Genomic DNA, 19710 nt, shown 5'->3' with positions numbered 1-19710 from the left:
ACTCTTCCTGATGCAGACAGGGGCCTGTACAGGATCCAGGAGAGCACTTCCTAGGCACTGTCACTGCTGTCATTACTAAAAGCACCCGACGCTGCTTTCAGAGGTGCTAATATACCACCCCACCACAAAACAGCACATTGCAGCACCAGCCCACTAGAGAGATCACCAGCGAGGGCAAGCTGTTGAGCTGCTTCACTGGAGAGCTAGCAGCCCGTTGATCTCATCCGGCCCTTTCTCAAACTGCAGCCTCGCCACGCCGGAGAGGAGCACTCTACTGTCAGTAAGAGTGGGGTGTTGACCCTGGTGTCCTGACTACTGGTCACTACAGACCCCAGGACACTGTCAGTAAGAGTGGGGTGTGGACCCTGGTGTCCTGACTACTGGTCACTACAGACCCCAGGACACTGTCAGTAAGAGTGGGGTGCTGACCCTGGTGTCCTGACTACTGGTCACTACAGACCCCAGGACACTGTCAGTAGGAGTGGGGTGTTAATACTGGTGTCCAGGCTAAAATCCACTCTGAACAGTCTGTCCTTCCTCACGTTCCTCGTGATTCCTCCGGTCCTGCAGTGTCTCTCTGCTGCCCCTGATCTGTGTGCAGTGGGGCTGCTGTGTGTCCCCCAGTGAGGCTGTGCTTCAGTGGGGCTGCTGTGTGTCCCCCAGTGAGGCTGTGCTTCAGTGGGGCTGCTGTGTGTCCCCCAGTGAGGCTGTGCTTCAGTGGGGCTGCTGTGGGTCCCCTCCCGGTAGTGAAGCACTTTGAGAGCTATACAACCACAAGGCAGGATGGGAGTCATGATTACTAAAGCTTCCTGGAGACACGTCAGCAGTCCTGCAGGCCCGCCTGGACCCACAGTACCTGAAACAGACAGGCGACCCAGCAGCGCCAGGGACCCGCGAGCCGGGCTCCACCGAGCCTGCCCTCCCCGCGCCACGCGGGCGCCGATCTCTCGGTGACGAACCCGACTTGGCCCGTCAAACAGAGCGCTCCCCTGGGCCGAGCCGCCTGGCCTCGGAAGCAGCACTAGCCAAACCCCCTTGCTCAAGGCCCCGCGTTGCACAAGGGGTCCTGCTGGGCTCGAGCTCGAGCGCGTGGAGGATCTCCGATCCGGGGCCCGGTCCGGTCAGGCCCGGCGCTGAGCCGCACGCCCCGCCAGTCTGGGCTTCGGCAGCATGCAGCAGGCCGCCCCTCTCTCAACAGGAAAGTCCCCAGGAGCCCCTCAGCGATGACAGACCGGCAAACCGCAACCACAGGCCCATCTGCAGCGCCGATAACACGGCCGGAGCAGAGAGCAGAGGCCAGCTGCTCCTGCCGCTGGGAGGAGAGGCAGCAGGCACTGCAGGTCCTGTCCCCGCGGCCTCTACTGCCTCGGCCCCCCCTCTACAGCCCTCTGCCTCTACTGCCCCTGTGCCCCCCTACACCCCCCACCCCGCAGCTCTCTGCCTCTACTGCCCCACCGCTCCCCTACAGCCCTCTGCCTCTACTGCCCCCTCTGCCCCTACAGCCCTCTGCCTCTACTACCCCCTCTACAGCCCTCTGCCTCTACTGCCCCCCGCTCCCCTACAGCCCTCTGCCTCTACTGCCCCCTCTGCCTCTACTGCCCCCCGCTCCCCTACAGCCCTCTGCCTCTACTGCCCCCTCTGCCTCTACTGCCCCACCGCTCCCCTACAGCCCTCTGCCTCTACTGCCCCCTCTACAGCCCTCTGCCTCTACTGCCCCCCGCTCCCCTACAGCCCTCTGCCTCTACTGCCCCCCATACAGCCCTCTGTCTCTACTGCCCCTGTGGCTCTACAGCCCCCCCCTACTGCCCCGGCTACTGTTACTGCAGGTCGGACCGGCTCCCTGACTGGGCTTCGCCAAGAGCCCCTACCCGACCCCCGCGGAGACCTCGGCCGGCGCCAGGTAACACGCCTGTGCGCTGCTCGGGAGTGTGACCTGCTTTTCGGGGTACAGGAGGGGTACAGGAGGGCTGCTCCGACCGCCGGCGGTATCGGGATCGGGATCAGCGACGCGGTCCGGGCGGGTTACTGTGTCCGATTAAAGGGCAACGCTTCCCCGACCGAGAGCGACCCCAGCAACAGCCCCCATTCCCTCACCGGACCGAACCGGACCGGACCGGACCGACCCCAGCCTCTCCGGGTCGAGTCCGACTCCTTGTTTTGTTTATTATAAAAAGAAAAATAAGTAAAAGTACGCCGTTAGGGCAAAAGAAAAGTCTCGTACGTCACACCGGGGCGAACTCACCAGCTCTCAGTCACGGTCTCTCCGTCTCCTCGACGTGTTTGAGTCCCTTTTCCTCCCTTTCCAGCCGGACCGGGACGCTTTCTCCCCTCCAGACAAACTTCTTCGGCTTCGGACTGGTTTTTATCTCCCTCTTCCTCAGCTCACGGCGGTCATCGCCACGCGTAACGAAACTTGAAAACTTTTTTTCTCCCCCTCTCTCTCACTCACTCACTCTCTCACTCGCTCTCTTTCGAGTTCTCCTTCCCTTTTCCTCCGTGTCAGTCTATGTCTCTCTCTCTCTTTCTTTCTCCCCCCTCCTCCTTATCCGCCAAAAATAAAAAATAAAAAAAAATCCCACTTCCGGGACAACAGGAACTCTGTGACGTCACGCGGCACCTGGCTACTACGCGCGCTCCCGGCAGCACGCACGCACGAACGCGCGCCGCGACCACGTGTGTGGAGGGGGAGACCATGTCGTAAACTCGGAAGGGACCGGACGAAGGCGGCGTGTTGCCACCTGTTGGTCGTGAGCGGCGTTGGAACTGTATTGTTTCTCCCGTTCAGCTTGGCCGCACAGTAGAGCCCAAGTCTGGCAGGTGTTATTAGCCAAAGCAACCATAAAATCGTTCAGTTTTGAAGGCTGGGAATATTTTCATTGCAGCTACACAAGCGAGATCCCGTTGAGTAGAGTTGAAACACGTCTGGGTCCTCTTTAGCTCTCTAAGACCAGGGCTCCTTTAGTAGGACCAGTAGGGGGCGCTCACCCTGCGGTCTCTGCGTGTCCCAATGCCCCAGTACAGTGACAGGGACACTGTACTGTAACAAGGCGCCGTCCTTTGAATAAGACGTGAAACCGAGGTCCTGACTCTCTGTGGTCATTAAAAATCCCAGGGTGTTTCTCCAAAAGAGTAGGGGTGTTACCCTGGTGTCCTGGCCAAATTCCCCCCTGGGCTTTACCCGTCATGACCTCCTAATAACCCCCCTCTCTGAACTGGCTTCATCACTCTGCTCTCCTCCCCACTGAGAGCTGGTGTGTGGGGAGAGGACTAGTGCATCATCCAGGTGGGGCCACACACTGGTGGGGGTGGAGGGGATCCCCATTATCAGCGCTGTGAGTGGAGTGTCCAGAAAAGCGCTAAATAAAGTGCAAGGAACTATTTATTATAATTTAGCAGCAATATCAATTGAGCTCTCAGCTTCCACATTAATTTAGGGCCGTTTCTTCTGGTCTGCGGCCAAGTGTCCAGGCACTATGGCTCCACATGACAAACCCATCTGTTACGCAACTCCGAGGTGGACTTTCTGCGAGTTTCCAAACCTGTGGACGACTACATTTCCCAGAACCCCCCTCGCTCGGCGGAAACACGTGTGGCTTGTTGTTCTTCTATTCGCCGAGGGTCCTTCTCCGACGACCTCGCCGCGCGGTGGAGTGTGCGAGCGAGCGCGCCCAGTGCCTCTGACAGCACCCTGAGCGCCGACGAGCCGCGATCCGCTCTGCTTCCCGGGCTGTGTCAGAGGCTCCCCGCCGCGGCGCAGATGGAGTCTTTCTTACGGGGCAGCTGCGCGGCGCTGAAGGTACGAGAGAGAAGCCGTGGTAGGGTCAGTCCCGGCGCCCGGTCGTTCACGCTAGAGAGAGTGTTCCCGGTGGGAGCATTGTGCCGACTCACGGCCGCCGTCATCGGCGATCGGAGCCCCGGCTCTGGCAGCGGGTGGAGGTCAGGCGTGTGCACAGACCCGGTTCGGGTGGCGGGCACTTATATAGCGCCTTTCTGGGCGGGCAGAGCGGGAGAGGAGGCGACCGGCTCACCGGCTGCGCGCACGCGTGACCCTGATTCGCGTCCCTTCAGGGTAAACAACCCGCACGTGCAGCCGTTAAGGCCGCGGCTGCGGGGTTTTCTGATCGATTTCTGACGTCACTCGCAACCTGTACCCCCAAAGTGCCCCGTGGCGGATCGGCCGTGCCCCGCAGTAACTTCTGCGGGACGGACGCACGCCTGCCTTGATTTCAACTTTTCTCAAGGCGTGCAACGGTCCCGCTTTGATCGTTAAGGGTTTGGTGTTAATTTTTTTTAATTTTGAGTTTCTTTTTTTTCTTTGACACTTAAACCCGACCGTGCTGAAAATAGGTCGCGCATCAGGAGCTCGAGGTGTTTCGGTGCCGCCCTCGCGAGCGTTCGTGACTCGTTCGTTCCCACAAAACAGCCCGTCCGGCGTCTGCAACGTTTAACCTTCAGGCAGTCCTGGCGACGGATTAACCCAGGAGCTAGGGGGGACTTGGAGGAACGCTGCGGGCATCTTGCCGAGAGGGGAGGGGCCGCGGGCCAGGGGCTCGAGTCACGTGACTCGCGTGGCTCCTCGGTGGTCATACTTGATGGGTCTCGCCTTATTACTCACGAGCTCAGCACACAAGACAACACACTGGAGTTGTTAGGGTCTTTGGACTCATGACAAGAAGGCTGTGGGTTGGAGTCTCAGATGGGGGGGCAGCTGTGCTATTGAGCAGGTAGCCTTATTCAGGTCGCATCAGTAATATGGCCACAGTTGTGAGTAGCTTTAGATAAAAGCATCAGCCAAATAAATTGATTAAACTACAGTTCAGAAATCACTGCTCCAGTGTGGACTGGGTCACACTGTAACCCTACAGTCCAGAGATCACTGGTCCAGTCTGGGTCACACTGTAACCCTGCAGTCCAGAGATCACTGGTCCAGTCTGGCCTGCGTCATATTGTCACTCTAAATTACTTTATTATCCCAGATGGTTTAAAGACATAAATGCCATACACAGTACATTGAACACAATATGAAACAAGAAACATATAGGCATAAGATGAGAAAAAAAATAGCAGTTTAAGTAATCTTAAGAATTTATTAAAACAGAATCTTGGTTATCAGTGTCTGAGAAAAATAAGATACGAAATGTCCAAAAAATTATTTTAAAATATACAATCAACTGTCTCAGTTAAGCAGATTACTAGCTATGGGAATAAAAGATAACTTAGGTCAGTTGCATTTCAATATTACTAGAGGAGCTCAGATTCTCTGTGCAAGGGGCGGTCTTGACACTCAGTGGTTATACTGGCCATCCGCCAGTAGAGCTGTCTGCCAGCTGATGCAGCTCCCCACTCAAACCACGACAAGAATGTTGTCGAGCTCCGGATTTCCAGTCCGTCCAGCACCTTTGTTAATGCCCACTCTGGATTGTCTCCGTTGGTTTCTATCTTATTTTCCCTCCTTTGTGTGTTATTCCCTGGTCAGCAGCTGGCAGCCTGCTGGAGAATGGCAGCATTCTCCCGCATACCTCAGCTGTTGTCTCATCCGCATGATCTGAGGCAGGAGTGGGAGATAAGGGGCTTCCATTGTACATCTGAGAAGGTCCTGGCCTACGGTGGGGGGAAAGGGCCACACAGCACAGTGGAGGATGTGTTCGGAACCTGGCTATTGAGAGATGGGGGCAGGGAGAGAATATGCTTTAAGGCACCCTGTGCATTGTTACCTGAGCCACTCCAGGTTTTGCAGTGCTGTCAGTCAGACTTTTCTGTGCAGTCTGATCCACTCCAGGTGTGACAGTGCTGTCAGTCAGGCTCCCAGTGCACAGCAGTCTGATCCACTCCAGGTGTGACAGTGCTGTCAGTCAGGCTCCCAGTGCACAGCAGGCTGATCCACTCCAGGTTTTGCAGTGCTGTCAGTCAGGCTCCCAGTGCACAGCAGTCTGATCCACTCCAGGTGTCACAGTGTTGTCACTTACAGCAGATGGTGGATAATCCTGCACCTTTGCACCAACCGTAGCTGGGTGGTAGTCTTTCCCTGTGTCTGCTCAGCTCCTGTAAAACAGAGATCAGTAATTGCATTTACAATGAGGAAATTGCCTGGAAAAGAACATCATTTCAGCCAAAGAGGAGCCTGAGGAGATACAGCTGTACTGTAGTGAGATGAGAAGAAATGGGGAACTCTTAATCGCAGCAAGGCGATGCTGTTAGCACTAACCCTTATCTGGTAATGGATCAATGCAGCTCGGTAAACAGGCCTACATTAGCCTGTCCGGATGGAAAACGCCAAGCCGAAACCTCATGCCATGTCAAGCTTTAAACCCGAGCTGGGGAAATTGCTGTGCCAATGGGGGGAAAAGGGGGGAAATTCAGAAGAGGCCCATGCTTTATTACCGGGATCTGCACTCGGGTCACCCTGCCCAGCCTGCGGACAGAACACTTCGCATTTTGTCTGGATGTGCTGTTTGCACCGATGCCAAAATTCGAGTCAGCTCACATGCCCGTCTTCGGTTCTGCACAGAGCTTGTCTCGTAGGTCCACATGATCGGGAAGTCCACCTCGTCGGAGGAAACCCGTGTGAACCCAGAGCAAAACATGCAAACTCCACACGGAGGGTGCTTTAGGTCAAAATCGCAGCCAGGACCCCAGAGCTCTGAGGCAGGAGGTGACCACCACACCACCCTGTCGCCCTCTCTCGCCCTCCGGAGCTCCAGTCCAGCCGTCTCTCCGGGAAGGTCGGAGGTGACTGAGGTGCCCGGGACCAGCACACACCGATCGACTCCGGGGCTGGAAGTATGGGCAGCAGTGAGCGTGACTGGAATGAACGCGTTGGCAGGTGACGAAGGACATTCTCATCAAAAGCTTCTCCGTGGGTCTCGAGTCGGGCAGCTCCCAGCCTCCCCGGCTGCCCTGGGAGTGTGTGGCGCCATGGCGTGAGTGGCCAGCACCTGCGCCCCGGCCTGCGGTTAAATATAGCCCTCTGCTCCCTGTCGCCAGGCAGCCAGGCCCCTGCGGCGGTGGAGACTGGCGTGACCTGATTCCTGGCTGAGGGGGGAGGGGAGGGGAGAGGGGCATCTTGGGGGCGTGTCTTCAGCAGCTCTCCGCGTCCCCCGTCTCTGTGCGTGTGCAGGGCCCCGCGGGCCCACCTTACGCCGTTTCCTCTGTCCAGACCTCCAGGCTGTGCGGCGCACCTGTCCATTCTGTAACCGATGGCCATGTGAACAGAAAAGAATGTGTACGTCTTCTTAAATCGGCGTCTTGCGCGGATGAGGCCATGTTGCTGCTCGCACCCTGGTCCAGTCGCAGGGCTGCGCTGTCTGTCTGCCTTTCAGCCTGGGTGAAACCAGGATCAGCAGCCATTGACAGCGCTGCCCTGGGTGGGTGTAGCCATCTCTGACCAGAACATACGCGCGTGCTAGGAAGGACCTCCTTCCAGGCCAGGGTGGGAGTCAGGGGCTGCCCGGTCGCGGGGGTTTGGGGTTGCGAGGAGCAGAGCGTCTGACCGCTGGCCTCCCTCCTGTGTCTTTCTCGCGCAGCGCAGCGCCGAGGACGGCTCCGGGGTGCACGTGGTGCTGGGGAACGAAGCCTGCGACCTCGACTCCATGGTGTCCGCCCTCGCCTTCGCCTACTTCCTAGCCAAGGTGGGTCCCCCACTGCGCGCGCCGGCTCTGCGATCCGGACAGGAACTGTAACTCCCCTCCGTTCCATACTGACCCATGCCCATCCAAGCCATTCCATTCCCATCTGCTCCATTCCACTTCTCTTCCCAACCACTCCATTCGGATCCACTCCATTCCATTCCCATACGCTCTGCTGCATTCCCTTTTGCTCCCATCTGTTCTGTTTTTATCAAGTTTAAAAAATTCCGGATTTGTGTCTACAGGACAGGCACTCTGGAGTGATTCCATAGGATCTGGGCTCCCTGTCCTGATTGTTTTGGAAAAGACTGGGATTTGCACACACCCCTGAGTGTTTGACATATCCAGTGATTCTGTTGTTACTTCTCTCGCAGACCTCAACTCTATTCTAACCTCAACAAGAAAACTGTAAAAAGGCATGAGCAAGTTTGACCTTTCTGTTCTTTATTGGGCTGTTGGTTTCTTTGCTTTTGTTTTTATGTATTTTGTGTTGTTGTTTTTTTTTGCTTCTTACTTTTTTTATTAGTCTTGTTAAAATTTTGAATTAACTTGCTAGGTAAAATACATAAAAATCCTAAAAGAAAAGTAGCATCCGTTTGTCCCTCTCCTCAGACCACTGCAAACCCGGCGGTGGTGCCGGTACTGAATATCCGGCGCTCGGAGTTCCCCCTGCGCCCAGAGAACACCTTTCTCCTCCGAGAGGCCGGCCTGCCTCAGGAGGGCCTGCTGTTTCGGGATGAAATCGACCTGCAGGCACTGCACCGGACCGGCAGGTTGGCTCTGACGCTGGTGGACCACAACATCCTGCCCAGGTCAGATGAGTGACCCAGCACAGCTGTAAAACAACACCCTGCTTAAAAGGGAGCATGCACAAACAGTGCAGCAGCTTGTAAAGCTCCTTTGAAATGTGATCTCATCCAAACTGGACCAGTGGTCTCTGCACTGTAGGGTTACAGTGTGACCCACCCCAGACTGGACCAGCGATCTCTGGACTGTAGGGTTACAGTATGACCCGGCCCAGACTGGATCAGTCAATCTGAGTGTGAGACTGCTGGTCAGGGTGAGCATTTGTACCGGTTGACTATTCAGGAAACCACATAAAGTCTCTTTTTCAAGATAATAGCATAATAATTCAATTATAAAACTGTTGTTATCTTAATGAGCTGTCCTCACTCACCCCATATAATATAAGCACCTTATCCAGCAGAGCCACCCAGGAGACCATCTCCTAAGTTTGATGTCTGACTGACTTCTGAGTGACTGCCGATGTAACCTTATCAGGATCCATCTGTGCTTTTCCTGCTGCAGAGCTGACGGTAGCCTGGAGGGGGCGGTAGTGGAGGTTATCGACCACCACCACCTGGATAGGGTGCCCTCCCCATCCTGCCCTCTCACTGTGGAGCCTGTGGGCTCCTGTGCCACTCTGGTGACGGAGCACATCAGCCAGAGAGCGCCGGAGGTCCTGGACAGACAGGTGGCACAGCTCTTATATGGTAAAGTGATGCTCATATAGCGCCTTTCATCAGCATCCCTTCTCTCTCCACACTTTCTCATTATTCTAGTTCTCAGAAGGGGCAGCAGGGCGGCGCTGTGGTTAGCATACTGCCTCTCAGCGCCAGAGCCCTGGGTTCAATTCCTGGGGTGCTCTATCTGTGCGGAGTTTGCATGTTCTCCCCATGCTCGCGTGAGTTTCCTCCAGGCGCTCCAGCTTCCTCCCACAGTCTGAAGACATGCTGGTGGGTTAATTGGACTGGGGGGAAACTGTCTCTAGCGTGAGTGTGTCGGTGTCTGCCCTGTGATGGACTGGAGTCCCATCCAGGGTGTACCCCACCTTGCGCCCGGCGCTTGCCGGGATAGACCCCAGCTCCCCCACGACCCCAAATCCCGCATTTAAGGACTGTCTTAAAACAGTTGGTAATCCCAAAACTCGTGTGAGTATGCAATAGAAAATAATTTGCACCTCCAAAACTTTCCCCCCCCCCCCCCACAAAAAACGCTACAATCAGAAGTCGGAAGGTGTGGAACCAGCCCGACCCGGTCTCTCTGATTCCAGGTACCATCGTCCTGGACTGCGTCAACATGGCGCCCGAGGCCGGGAAGGTGACGCCCAAGGACAGCCAGTACGTCGCCCTGCTGGAGGCGCGCTTCCCAGACCTGCTCCCCAGGGGCGCTCTTTTCGACGCGCTGCAGAACGCCAAGTTTGACGTGTCAGGTACTGCCGATTGACCCTCGGTCTCCGCGAATGGCGCAGGTAACAAGTCCAAGTAGGTGAGGACGAACCCCAAAAGTCTGGCGCCACGCACACAGGTCCAGCTGCGAAACTGGGCAGGATTGAGGCCCCGCCTCTCACCCAGGACAGCCAGCCGATTTCCGAAAAGGGTGGTTTTCACTGTTGTTTCAGGAGACATGCGACTGAAGAGCCACCAGTTCTCCCGTGTGTTTTAGAAAGCACTGGTTTCAGGGTGATCCTTAAATCCTGCTGGGTTGAGGATCTCCATGAGCAGGACTGGCCCCTGCTGTAGGGGGTCCAGACAATTGGGGGCCCACCCTGGCAGACATAGGGCAGTGCCAGTCTGCTGCAGGGTGCACACACACAAACAGAAGGACAACTTACAGGTGCCAGTTAGGCTTAGTCTTAAAAACATTAAAGAAAAATATTTTCACAAACTTGGCCAACCTATTCTACTATTGAAACTATGCCAGTAATTTTTTTTTCCCATAACAGACTAGTCAGTCCTGAAGTGCAAGAAAGAGGGTTTCAGTTTCTCCTAAAACCAATTTCCCCCACCGCAAAGATAAAGTTTTGACTAGGCTGCCATCTAGTGGTTAAGATGATGGGGTTTCCTGTCGCTGTAATGTAGGACTCACCTATTTTGATGTAGCAGAAACTGAGTGACCACACCATGGTCAGCTGAGAGGCAGCTTTCTTGCGCAGATAGCCAGGTTAGCTTGGTCATCCAGGACTGAAGAGTCATACAGCCTGGACCCTGTGAAAAAACTGTTTCAGAAAGCGTGCGACCCATTGCAGAAAACGTGTCAAGTTTACTCATGATATTGCTACACACCCCCAAATTCTTAAGAGTACCATTCAGATCCTCCCTGACCTTCTTTTGATGAGATCTGCACACTGGGACAGTGGGTTGTGGATCTGATCTCTGACCCCGTGCACTGCGCTGGCTGACCAGCAGTGTCCCTCTAAGTCCCTCTAGAGGTCTGACCTCTGACCCCTTGAAACTCACTGACTGACCGGCAGCGTCTCCGTGTGTCTCTCCACAGGGCTCTCCACGGAGCAGATGCTGCTGAAGGACATGAAGGCGGAGTCCGGCGGCGATGTGTCCCTGGCCGTCAGTGTGGTCTATGTGATCCTGGAGGTAGGTGGGACCCTGTCGCTCCCTGCAGGCGATTGCTGTCTTCTTAGTGCTCTGTTCTTTGCAGTCTGAAAACACGTAATATATAGGATGATTTCCGAGGGAGAGAAGGGCTTGAGACTTGAGGACTTGAGAGAGACATGAATTTAATGTTTAATTGAAATGACTATCTGCGATGGACTTGAAGACCTTTCATTGTAAAAGCGTCTTCCGACTAAAAAAAGTCAGAAAAGCTTGAACGTTTGTTGTAAAGGCACAGGCTATAATGGGGAACTATTCATTAACAATCGAAGCAGATACTCAAGATTGAACTTAAATGCTTTTTTATGAATGTCATTGTGAATTTCCCCTTCCAAGACTTTCCTGCAGAGGCCTGGTCTGCAGCAGGAGCTGTGTGAGTTCTGCCACAGACACCGCTACAGCGTCCTGGTTGTCATGACAATCTCCTTCAATGAGAGAAAGGAGCCCTTCCGCCAAATCGCCGTCTACAGTGCCAGCACGGCTCTCAGGGAGCAGGTGAGCCCATAGAAACGGGGGTCTACGGTCACCAGGACCCCTGTCCCCCAGGGATGCCGGAGGCCTGTGTGGTACCCCCTGGAGCCTGGGGTCACTCGGGTCCCTCACTGCCCAGAGAGGGGTGCCTCCTCCAGTCACATGGGGCAGACCTTCATGGTATTCCCTAGGAGCTTGTGTCCCTCAGGGTTGCCTCCCACAATGCACCAGAGCTTTGTGTCTCCACAGGGTCGCTCACTCACTGGGACGTTGGTGCAGGATGGAGCCAAGGGGATGACCAAGATCACAAACTTTCTCACTGCAGTTTGTAATCAGGATGCTGTTTCGTTCTAGGGAAACACAACTGAGCACTTTTCCCTGCTCGAGAGACATCAGGAGAGCGTTTGTACCCCAGTACAGGCCAGAGCAGAAATGAGGTTTCCCCAGAGCAGCATAATGCATAAAACCAGAGCATGTGGGCATTTCTGGGCACACAACTTCAGCTCTGTGGTCATTTCTGGGATGAAGAGATCAGGGGATGCTCTCAGATGGCCACACAACAGAGACTTCTGTAGGCTGTCAGGAGCCTGTGAGGTCATGTTCCTCTTGTCACTGTTCGAGCTGTTGGACGTGTTTTAAGTTGAGCCAGCGTGGGGTGGTGGTGGGGGTTTGCAGATTATGTACTGATGGGGACTCGTGTTTGCTCCCCTGATTTGTAGGTGAGCCAGGCCTTGGAGAGAGCCCAGAACCCTGACCTGAATCTGTCGCCGATGAGTAGCCCCTACGCGGACGTCAAGGCCTACCTGCAGGGTAACACGCTGGCATCCCGCAAGAAGGTGATGCCCATCCTCAAGACCTTCCTGAGGGGGCTTGAAGGGAGAACCAGGCATTATGGGGAGGTGGAGGACCTGGGGGAGCTGGAGGACCAGTTCGACCCCTCGCGCTGCCCGCCCTTCGAGGAGGACACCCGCCTGCGATGGTGCTCCGCCTCCCGGCGTCACCGCCACCCGACCCCCGAGGAGGAGGACTCCCAGGTGCCGCCCACGCCGATGAACAGCCTGGTGGAAGGGTGCCCGCTCGACAACGGACCGCCCAGGTTCAGCGCCGAGGCCATCCTGGAGAAGTTTGGCAGGATGGCCGAAGAGAATTCAGAAGAAGACGCTTCCTCGGGGGGGCCGTAGGGGATGCGAGCGACTTCTAAAATATTACAGTTTGTCCACTTCCCCTGCCATCCCACTCCCCACTCCCCACCCCTCCCGCTTGCCCCCTGTCACCACCGAATTACCCGCTTCCCCTCCTCTCTGACAGGACGACCGTGCAGTATTCTGAAAGGACGAGACTTTGTCCCCTGAGGAGGATGTGTGAAGGAGAGCTTCCAGCAAAATACAGACAGTTTGACCGCCCCGTGGCCGAGAGACATCACAGGTTCGAGCCTGGGTGCTGAGAATAGCCGACTGCGGCCAGGAGTCTCCCCAGCGTGGACGGGCACTGCCGGGGGAGTGAGGTGGGGGGGGGGGGTGGTCCGTCGCTCGGCGCTGTCCCGGCTTTCGGCACAACGATGACTCCTGGGACTTGCCAGGCCCGGCTGAGCATTGGCGAGAGATGGCGGCTCTCCCATCAGGCCGCTGTGGAGCTCGCGGCGTGTCGAGCGTCAAGCGAATGAGAGCTGGGCACGTTGGGGCAGGTTCTCGTCCTCCGCCACGAGCGGGGCGCCTGAGTTGTAGTGGTAAAGCTGAAGTCATCATCACGCAGGTTGGGTGTCGTACAACTGAAGGTTCCAAATTTTAATGCAAAGTTGGTGTGGGAGTGGGGAGTCTGCTGGTCAGGGGACCCCTGATTCTCTGTGCCCACACTTCCCATGCCCGGACGGACCTGCGAGCTCCACCCTCCCTCCCAAAACGCTCGGAGCCGTCGAGTCTCCCGTCGAAAGAGGAGCAGGCTGTGGCGTTTCACCCTTGGGCAGGACGACACATTCACGGCCCATCCAGGCGTGACCTTCTGGCAGGACCTGCTCTTCCCGGGCGGAAAGAGATCCCGGACCCGTAGGTGCTCTCGGGGATCTTGAACTGTTATCCGGAGGGACGAGGAGCACCACTTTTTTTCCCCCTCATGTCGTCAGACATTTCACAAGAAATCTCACATTGCAGAAAAGAACCACTTCGTGTTGGAGGCTTGAAATCCGCTGAGCCCGGTTTCTGAAACCTGGATTTCATTTCCTTGCCTAGAGTTTATCAGGGCCCAGAGCCGGGAGCATTTGGGAACATATTCCTGCTTTGCGAAGGACACTTTGTGACCCCCTTTTTTTTTTTTAAAGACTCTCAACATGGGAAGAAGAAGAATGATGGTCTTTGAGTCTTGTCCCTGACGTTTCCCGCTTTTGGGGTACCGGCTATTTGGGCAGAAAGTGGGGGTCTGTGGAGCCAGTGACCTCTGCCCACACCAGCCCCTTGCTGTTATACCAGAGTTTGCTGCTGTGATGGGTCCCAGGGCCGGCACAATGGGTACAGGTGCCTAGCCTTGTCTAGTTGGGGGAATGTGTACCCTTGTACCCCCCAAAGCCCATACGAGAAACATCCAGGGCTGTCCAGAGTAACACATGGCCACACGACCCCTGTAAACACTGCGCCGGCTCCAGTGGTTTCCAAATAGAGTCGCACAAAATTAACTTTGCTTTTTATCCGGCGTCAGTGCCTACAGATGTAAAACCAGCCTCTTTAGTTGTGCGTGTTCTTGTGAGAGCTGCACCCCAGGCCTCACAAGCACATGCATATGTGTGTGTGTGTGTGTTTTTTGTCAGCTGCTTGGCGGTGATTTATGCCAATAAATCTCCAACAGGAATCCAAAGATTTTTCCCAGCTCCCCCTCCTACTCCGCTTTCCCGGGTCTTTCCAGCTGACATCTCCGAGGAGAGCTGTGCGCACACGTTTGCAAGAATTTTCCAAAGGGTCGGGCAACGGCCAGTTCCCGCGTCAGACTGGTTGCCCACACAACCAGTGTTTGGTACCTAGATATGCAAAAACCCCGGAATGACAACAGTCCGTCTGTTTTTTTTTTACCTCATGAATGCCAAGGCCAATTGTATGGAATGGTTTGGACCCTGAAATCTTGAAATCAATACAGTTCTCTTTAAAAAAATGAATTGTGTTGAGTGTCGTTTGTTGCTTTCGTGCCTTTTCTTAAAAAAAAACTCACTTTCATTCACCAGTTTTAACAGCTGCCGCAGTTCGAAAACTCTTTATAATCCAACGACCGGTCCACCCTTTGGACCCTTTCAGGGTCACTTAGGAGCCGCAGCCTGTCCCAGCAAGCAATGGGGACAAGCCAAGATGCACGTTGGGCAGGACGCCAGTCCATCGCAGAGCAGACACACAGACACACTCCCACAGCAGCCTACTCTCCCAGAAGCTAATTAGCCCCCCGGCACGTCTGTGGATCGTGGGAGAAAGCCAGAGCACCAGTAGGAAGCCCATTAGAACATGGGGAGACCATGCAAACTCCACACAGATAGCAACACGGGCTAGGAATTGAACCCAGGGCCCCAGTGGTATGGCAAGGCAGTGATTCTAAACCCTGTGCTAACCTCCCTACAACCAGTTTTAGAGTTTATAACATGATAGAGTCTTAACAACCTGGGGAAAATGAGCACCGCTGATGCGTTAGGGAGTAGAAAAGGCAGATGCTCCTGTAAAGGTGCCTTTTTAGTGGATATCTCAGGCTTTTTTTGTAACACGTTGGTAAAGTGTGATCTGCAACCCCAGAAAGACACTGGTACTGGTTTTATTAGTGAAAAGGCAGACACAGGAATGTGTGCACCCACACACACCTGTCTTCGGGGACTCAGAATTATGTTGAAAGCAGTCTAATAAATGAGATCAAAATTTGGAAAAGTGAAAATTAGCATGAGGTAGTAATTGGTAAATGCGTCTACCCAGCCATTTCCAAAATAACACATTTTGTGTCCTAACAGCCTGAATTCACGACTTAAATTTAAGATTAAGCCAAAATTCTGTTTACCTTTGTAACATACAACCTCATAACATAACTCAAAACATTCTGAAAAGTAATTACAAATGAAAACCTAGAAAAATGGGTGGGATAACCGTCCACACCCCTGAGTTAGTACTTGTTGGGATCATCTTGGCTTTAATTAGTCATAACTCAGTTCAGATCGGTCTGTACCTATCTCTTGAAAAAGCTTTATAAAAGGACTCCCTCTACAATGAGCATGTGGTGTGGTTGTGCCTACCATTTCATGACGCGTATTGTGTCAAGAACATATCCAACCTCATTATCAAATCGCCGGCTTATTTGACTTCCTGAAAAAAACACCCTGCTGTTTCTGTGGAAAAACAAATTTCTCCGTAGCTGATAAAAGAGGCTTTAACTGCAGCAGAGGAGATAAACCCACGTTCCGGTTAGCACAGAGTTTTGTCATTTGAATTAAAACTGCTTTGCTAAAAGGTGGGGTTTTCAAGGCCGGAGTATTGCACACTAGGAAATGTGGTTACATCTGCATTCGAACAAAGAAGTGTTTCTGTGAAGAAAAAGAACTGAAAGTGACTCTGTGAAACTGTTTCTTCCCACCAAGAAGCACTTCGAAATAGCTGTGGATCTCTCAAGTGTCCACAAGGGGGCAGGGTGACAGAGGAGATTCAAGCCTAGTGTTATAATAATTAATAATAATTGCTCAGACTTATATAGCACTTTTCTAGACACTCCACTTATAGCACTTTACAGGTAATGGGGATCTCCTCCACGACCACCAATGTGCAGCCCCACCTGGATGATGCGACGGCAGCCATAGTGCACCATAACGCTCCCCACACACCAGCTCTCAGTGGGGAGTAGAGCAGAGTAATGAAGCCAATTCATATATATGTGGATTATTATGAGGCCATGATTGGTAAGGGCCAATGGGAAATTTGGCCATGCTCTGGGGTAACACCCCTACTCTTTTCAAGAAACACCCTGGGATTTTTAATGACCAAAGAGTCAGGACCTCGGTTTCACATCTCATCCGAAGGATGGCGCCTGGTTACAGTATAGTGTCCCTGTCACTGTACTGGGGCATTAGGACCCACATGGACCACAGGCTGAGCGCCCCCTGATGGCCCCACTAACACCTCTTCCAGCAGCAACCTTAGTTTTTCCCAGGAGGTCTCCCATCCAGGTACTGACCAGGCTCACACCTGCCGAGCTTCAGTGGGCTGCCAGTTGTGAGTTGCAGAGTGATATGGCTTCTGGCCTGTTCATCCCCCATAGCAGTGTCCTTTAGGTAAGAGATTGGTGCCATTCCTTGCAGACGATCTTGGCGAAGCTGTGAAATGGTTGTTAAAAAAGATCTAAAAGCGACAGATCAAACTGCAGGATGAGCAGAACTACAGGGGCTTTACTGTTGTACCTCCTGGTCTCTCTTAGACTGGGGGGATAGAGGATGGGGTCCATAAGTACAGCTACATACATGCTGCATCTGTATCCTGAGATCCAGTAAGAGTTAAGCCTTGAGGCTGTCTTAAGTGACACATTAGCCAGGTCTGCTGTTGCTTTCTGTGACATTTTGTGAGGTTAGCGCTGAGGCAGAAATGCCTGGTCTGCTATTAGTTCACAAACTTCTATAAAATCACACGAGCATCAGAAACAGCAGGATCACCTCCTGCTGGGCTGTTCCCAATGATCTGGATGGGCTGGATCACTCCCATGAAGCTCGACATCCTCCAGTATTTTCCTGGGGCAGGAGCATGAGACAGAAAGCTGACTGCTGAAGAGACTTCCCTAATAAAAGCTGCTGCGCTTGCAATCCTAGCTGTGGTTTCCAGAAAGCAAACCGTGCAGCGCTGTCCTGCTCTGTAGAGGCTGGGCTTTAGGACCTTGGAGTGGCCCTAGCAAAGCCCCAGTCTTCCTTCCTTTCTTATTCCATTGTTGTTGTTGCTGTTGCTGCTTCACGAAGAAGAACGAGACAGGGGGGCAGGTGTGTTCAGCCAATGAGAGCAGCCCGAGCCCCAGGGCTGCGCAGGTAGAGAGCCAAGAGAGACGGGCTCAGTGTCACAGATTCAGACTCGTGCGGGAAGTTGGGTGGACGAGGCGCCACTGCTGGGAGGAGACAAGAGGACCGGCGCGCAGAAGCAGAAGAGGAAGGAAAATAAAAGAGCGTTTGGGCTTTGGGCCGGTTTTTTGGGGGGAAGAAACGACTCACTAATGCCTTGATTTATCATCACCATCGTTATTTTTCTTCTACTAAGACGAGCTCAGACCCGTTGGTCTTGCCTACAGGGCGAAGGGATGGGGACGTACACAGATGTGAAAGACCAGTTTGCACCTCACGGGTAAGTCCTTGAAATAAAATTGCCTCTCCGCATGTCACGGCCTGCCTCCTTGTCCTGGGGGCGCAAGGGGAAGGTTTCTGGCCGCCCCGCAGGGGGCCACGTTAGAAGGGGGGTCCTTACCACTGGGTGGCTTGCCAAGAGGACAGGGATGTGGGATCACACTCCTCCAGTTAGAGACCGAGTTTCCCCAAGGCAGGAGCACCCAGTAGTTAACTCCTGGGTTTAAAGCGCCAGGCCGCTCCGAAGCCGACGCAGGAGAAGAGCAGGAAACGTTGCCTGACCCAGACGGGAGATACCTGACTGGAGCGACCTGATCTACTGTCATCTCCACAGGAGCGTGTTGTTTATTCCATCGTGGGGGGTGGCGGCACTTGATTAAGGGGTTACGTTTTCCAAACTGGGATCCAGGATGATCCAGGAGTCCCTCAGAGAAGCCCAGAATTGTTTTTTCAGCAGTGTGTGTGTGTCAGCTCCAGGATCCTATTTCTTCATCTTTGGCAGTTAAAGTTGCTCAAGCAAATAAACCATGCTGACATCTTACATTTAATTTGCCTTCCACCTTTCTGTGGCAATCTTTAAGTTACCTGACCTATCTAGTAGAATCCTATCTAGGGCATATGCTCTCAGTGGATCTTACAGAACTGTACTGTACTTTTACCCTGATCTCACTGGGCCTTACTGCTCTGTACTGTGCTTTTACCCTGATCTCACTGGGCCTTACTGCACTGTACTGTGCTTTTACCCAGATCTCACTGGGCTTTACTGCTCTGTACTGTGCCTCTACCCTGATCTCACTGGGCTTTACTGCACTGTACTGTGCTTTTACCCTGATCTCACTGGGCTTTACTGCACTGTACTGTGCTTTTACCCTGATCTCACTGGACTTTACTGCACTGTACTGTGCCTCTACCCTGATCTCACTGGGCTTTACTGCACTGTATTGTGCTCTTACCCTGATCTCATGGGCTTTACTGCACTGTATTGTGCTCTTACCCTGATCTCATGGGCTTTACTGCACTGTATTGTGCTCTTACCCTGATCTCATGGGCTTTACTGCACTGTATTGTGCTCTTACCCTGATCTCATGGGCTTTACTGCACTGTACTGCAATTGTATTTAACGGCAGTGGGCTTTAAAGCATTTAATTCGGCTTTTCCCATCATCATGATGAAATAACTTGGAAGTAAGGGGGCAACTGCACCATCTCATTAAGGGTGTCCCCAGCCTACTCCAATCCAAACCTCCCCACTTCTCTCAATCCAGCATGGGCCAGGAAATGTCTCTCTGCACTGCGTGGCGTCAGATTCAGTAAAAACAGTGCCTCTTGTCCTCAGTCCTCTTTCTGCCCGGATTTCCAAAGAGCCCTGGTAAAGCATAAGGCTTGTAGCTGGTCCCTCCTGCAGAAATCCTCTTTCCAGAAGCAAACCCTCCTCTGGTAAAGAGGGGATCCACAAAACTTTGGTGACTGTACGCGGTGTTTCAGGTGCTCAAAGATGGGCACCCAGGCCTTCCTCTGTACCGCGATGATAAGCCTCTGAGAGGCCAGTCGTGCCTCTCCTGACGGCAGACCCAGATACTGCTGCCTGGGTCACACCCAGCACAGGCATGTTCCTGGCAGCTCCAACCTGAAGCTGCACCTTTGTCTGCGGTGTCGTTTCTGCAGTGCACTAGTCACACCACCCAAAGGAGAAGGGTTCACACTGTGCCGGTTGGGCTTCTCCATTACTTGCAGTGCATGAGCTTGCTATATCAAAACCAGTGCCTGACCTTCACAGTACAGAGATCTTGTGACGGTGCCTGTGATGGTATGGTTACCAGGACAGTTCTCATACAAAAGCCTGGTTGTCTTCAACCAGGCCAGTAAAGGTTACCATTCCCATACCTAACTCCACAGCTGCTCCC

The 19710-nt window shown here is 53.7% G+C and overlaps 2 protein-coding genes and 1 long non-coding RNA gene across 7 annotated transcripts in view; 2 read left to right on the top strand and 1 right to left on the bottom strand.

Annotated features, from left to right (window-relative positions):
- Positions 1–3607: 3607 nt before the first annotated feature.
- On the top strand, positions 3608–14136 carry prune1 (prune exopolyphosphatase 1). Of its 3 annotated transcripts, none has more exons than XM_088621052.1 (9): positions 3608–3796; positions 7157–7222; positions 7524–7628; positions 8238–8437; positions 8934–9118; positions 9679–9837; positions 10902–10996; positions 11351–11509; positions 12205–14136. In XM_088621052.1, the coding sequence occupies exons 1-9, from the start codon at positions 3758–3760 to the stop codon at positions 12664–12666; spliced, it is 1470 nt and encodes a 489-aa protein (XP_088477178.1). In that variant the 5' UTR covers positions 3608–3757; the 3' UTR covers positions 12667–14136. The 3 variants fall into 3 exon arrangements, with proteins under 3 accessions (XP_088477178.1, XP_088477179.1, XP_088477180.1); XM_088621054.1 differs by lacking the exon at positions 7157–7222 and adding an exon at positions 6509–6823 and having other exon boundaries at positions 3610–3796; XM_088621053.1 differs by lacking the exon at positions 7157–7222.
- The window catches only part of LOC148639999 (uncharacterized), a 20194-nt gene continuing 5551 nt past the window's right edge, over positions 5068–19710 (bottom strand). For all 3 annotated transcript variants that reach the window (XR_015930641.1, XR_015930643.1, XR_015930642.1), the window contains 3 exons: positions 10865–11061; positions 10494–10612; positions 5068–6042 (listed from right to left, as the gene is read on the bottom strand). This is a non-coding gene — a long non-coding RNA (uncharacterized LOC148639999). The remainder of the gene's footprint in view (positions 6043–10493; positions 10613–10864; positions 11062–19710) is intronic.
- The window catches only part of bnipl (BCL2 interacting protein like), a 16403-nt gene continuing 14110 nt past the window's right edge, over positions 17418–19710 (top strand). Inside the window, exon 1 of the mRNA XM_088621059.1 lies at positions 17418–17808. Coding sequence (XP_088477185.1) covers positions 17765–17808 — 44 coding nt within the window. The 5' untranslated portion in view covers positions 17418–17764. The remainder of the gene's footprint in view (positions 17809–19710) is intronic.

The sequence above is a fragment of the Lepisosteus platostomus genome, chromosome 26 (assembly GCF_059453375.1).
Source record: "Lepisosteus platostomus isolate fLepPlt1 chromosome 26, fLepPlt1.hap1, whole genome shotgun sequence".
NCBI lineage: Eukaryota > Metazoa > Chordata > Actinopteri > Semionotiformes > Lepisosteidae > Lepisosteus > Lepisosteus platostomus.
Note: the sequence above shows the minus strand (reverse complement) of the source record. Positions and strands in the feature narration are given on the sequence as shown.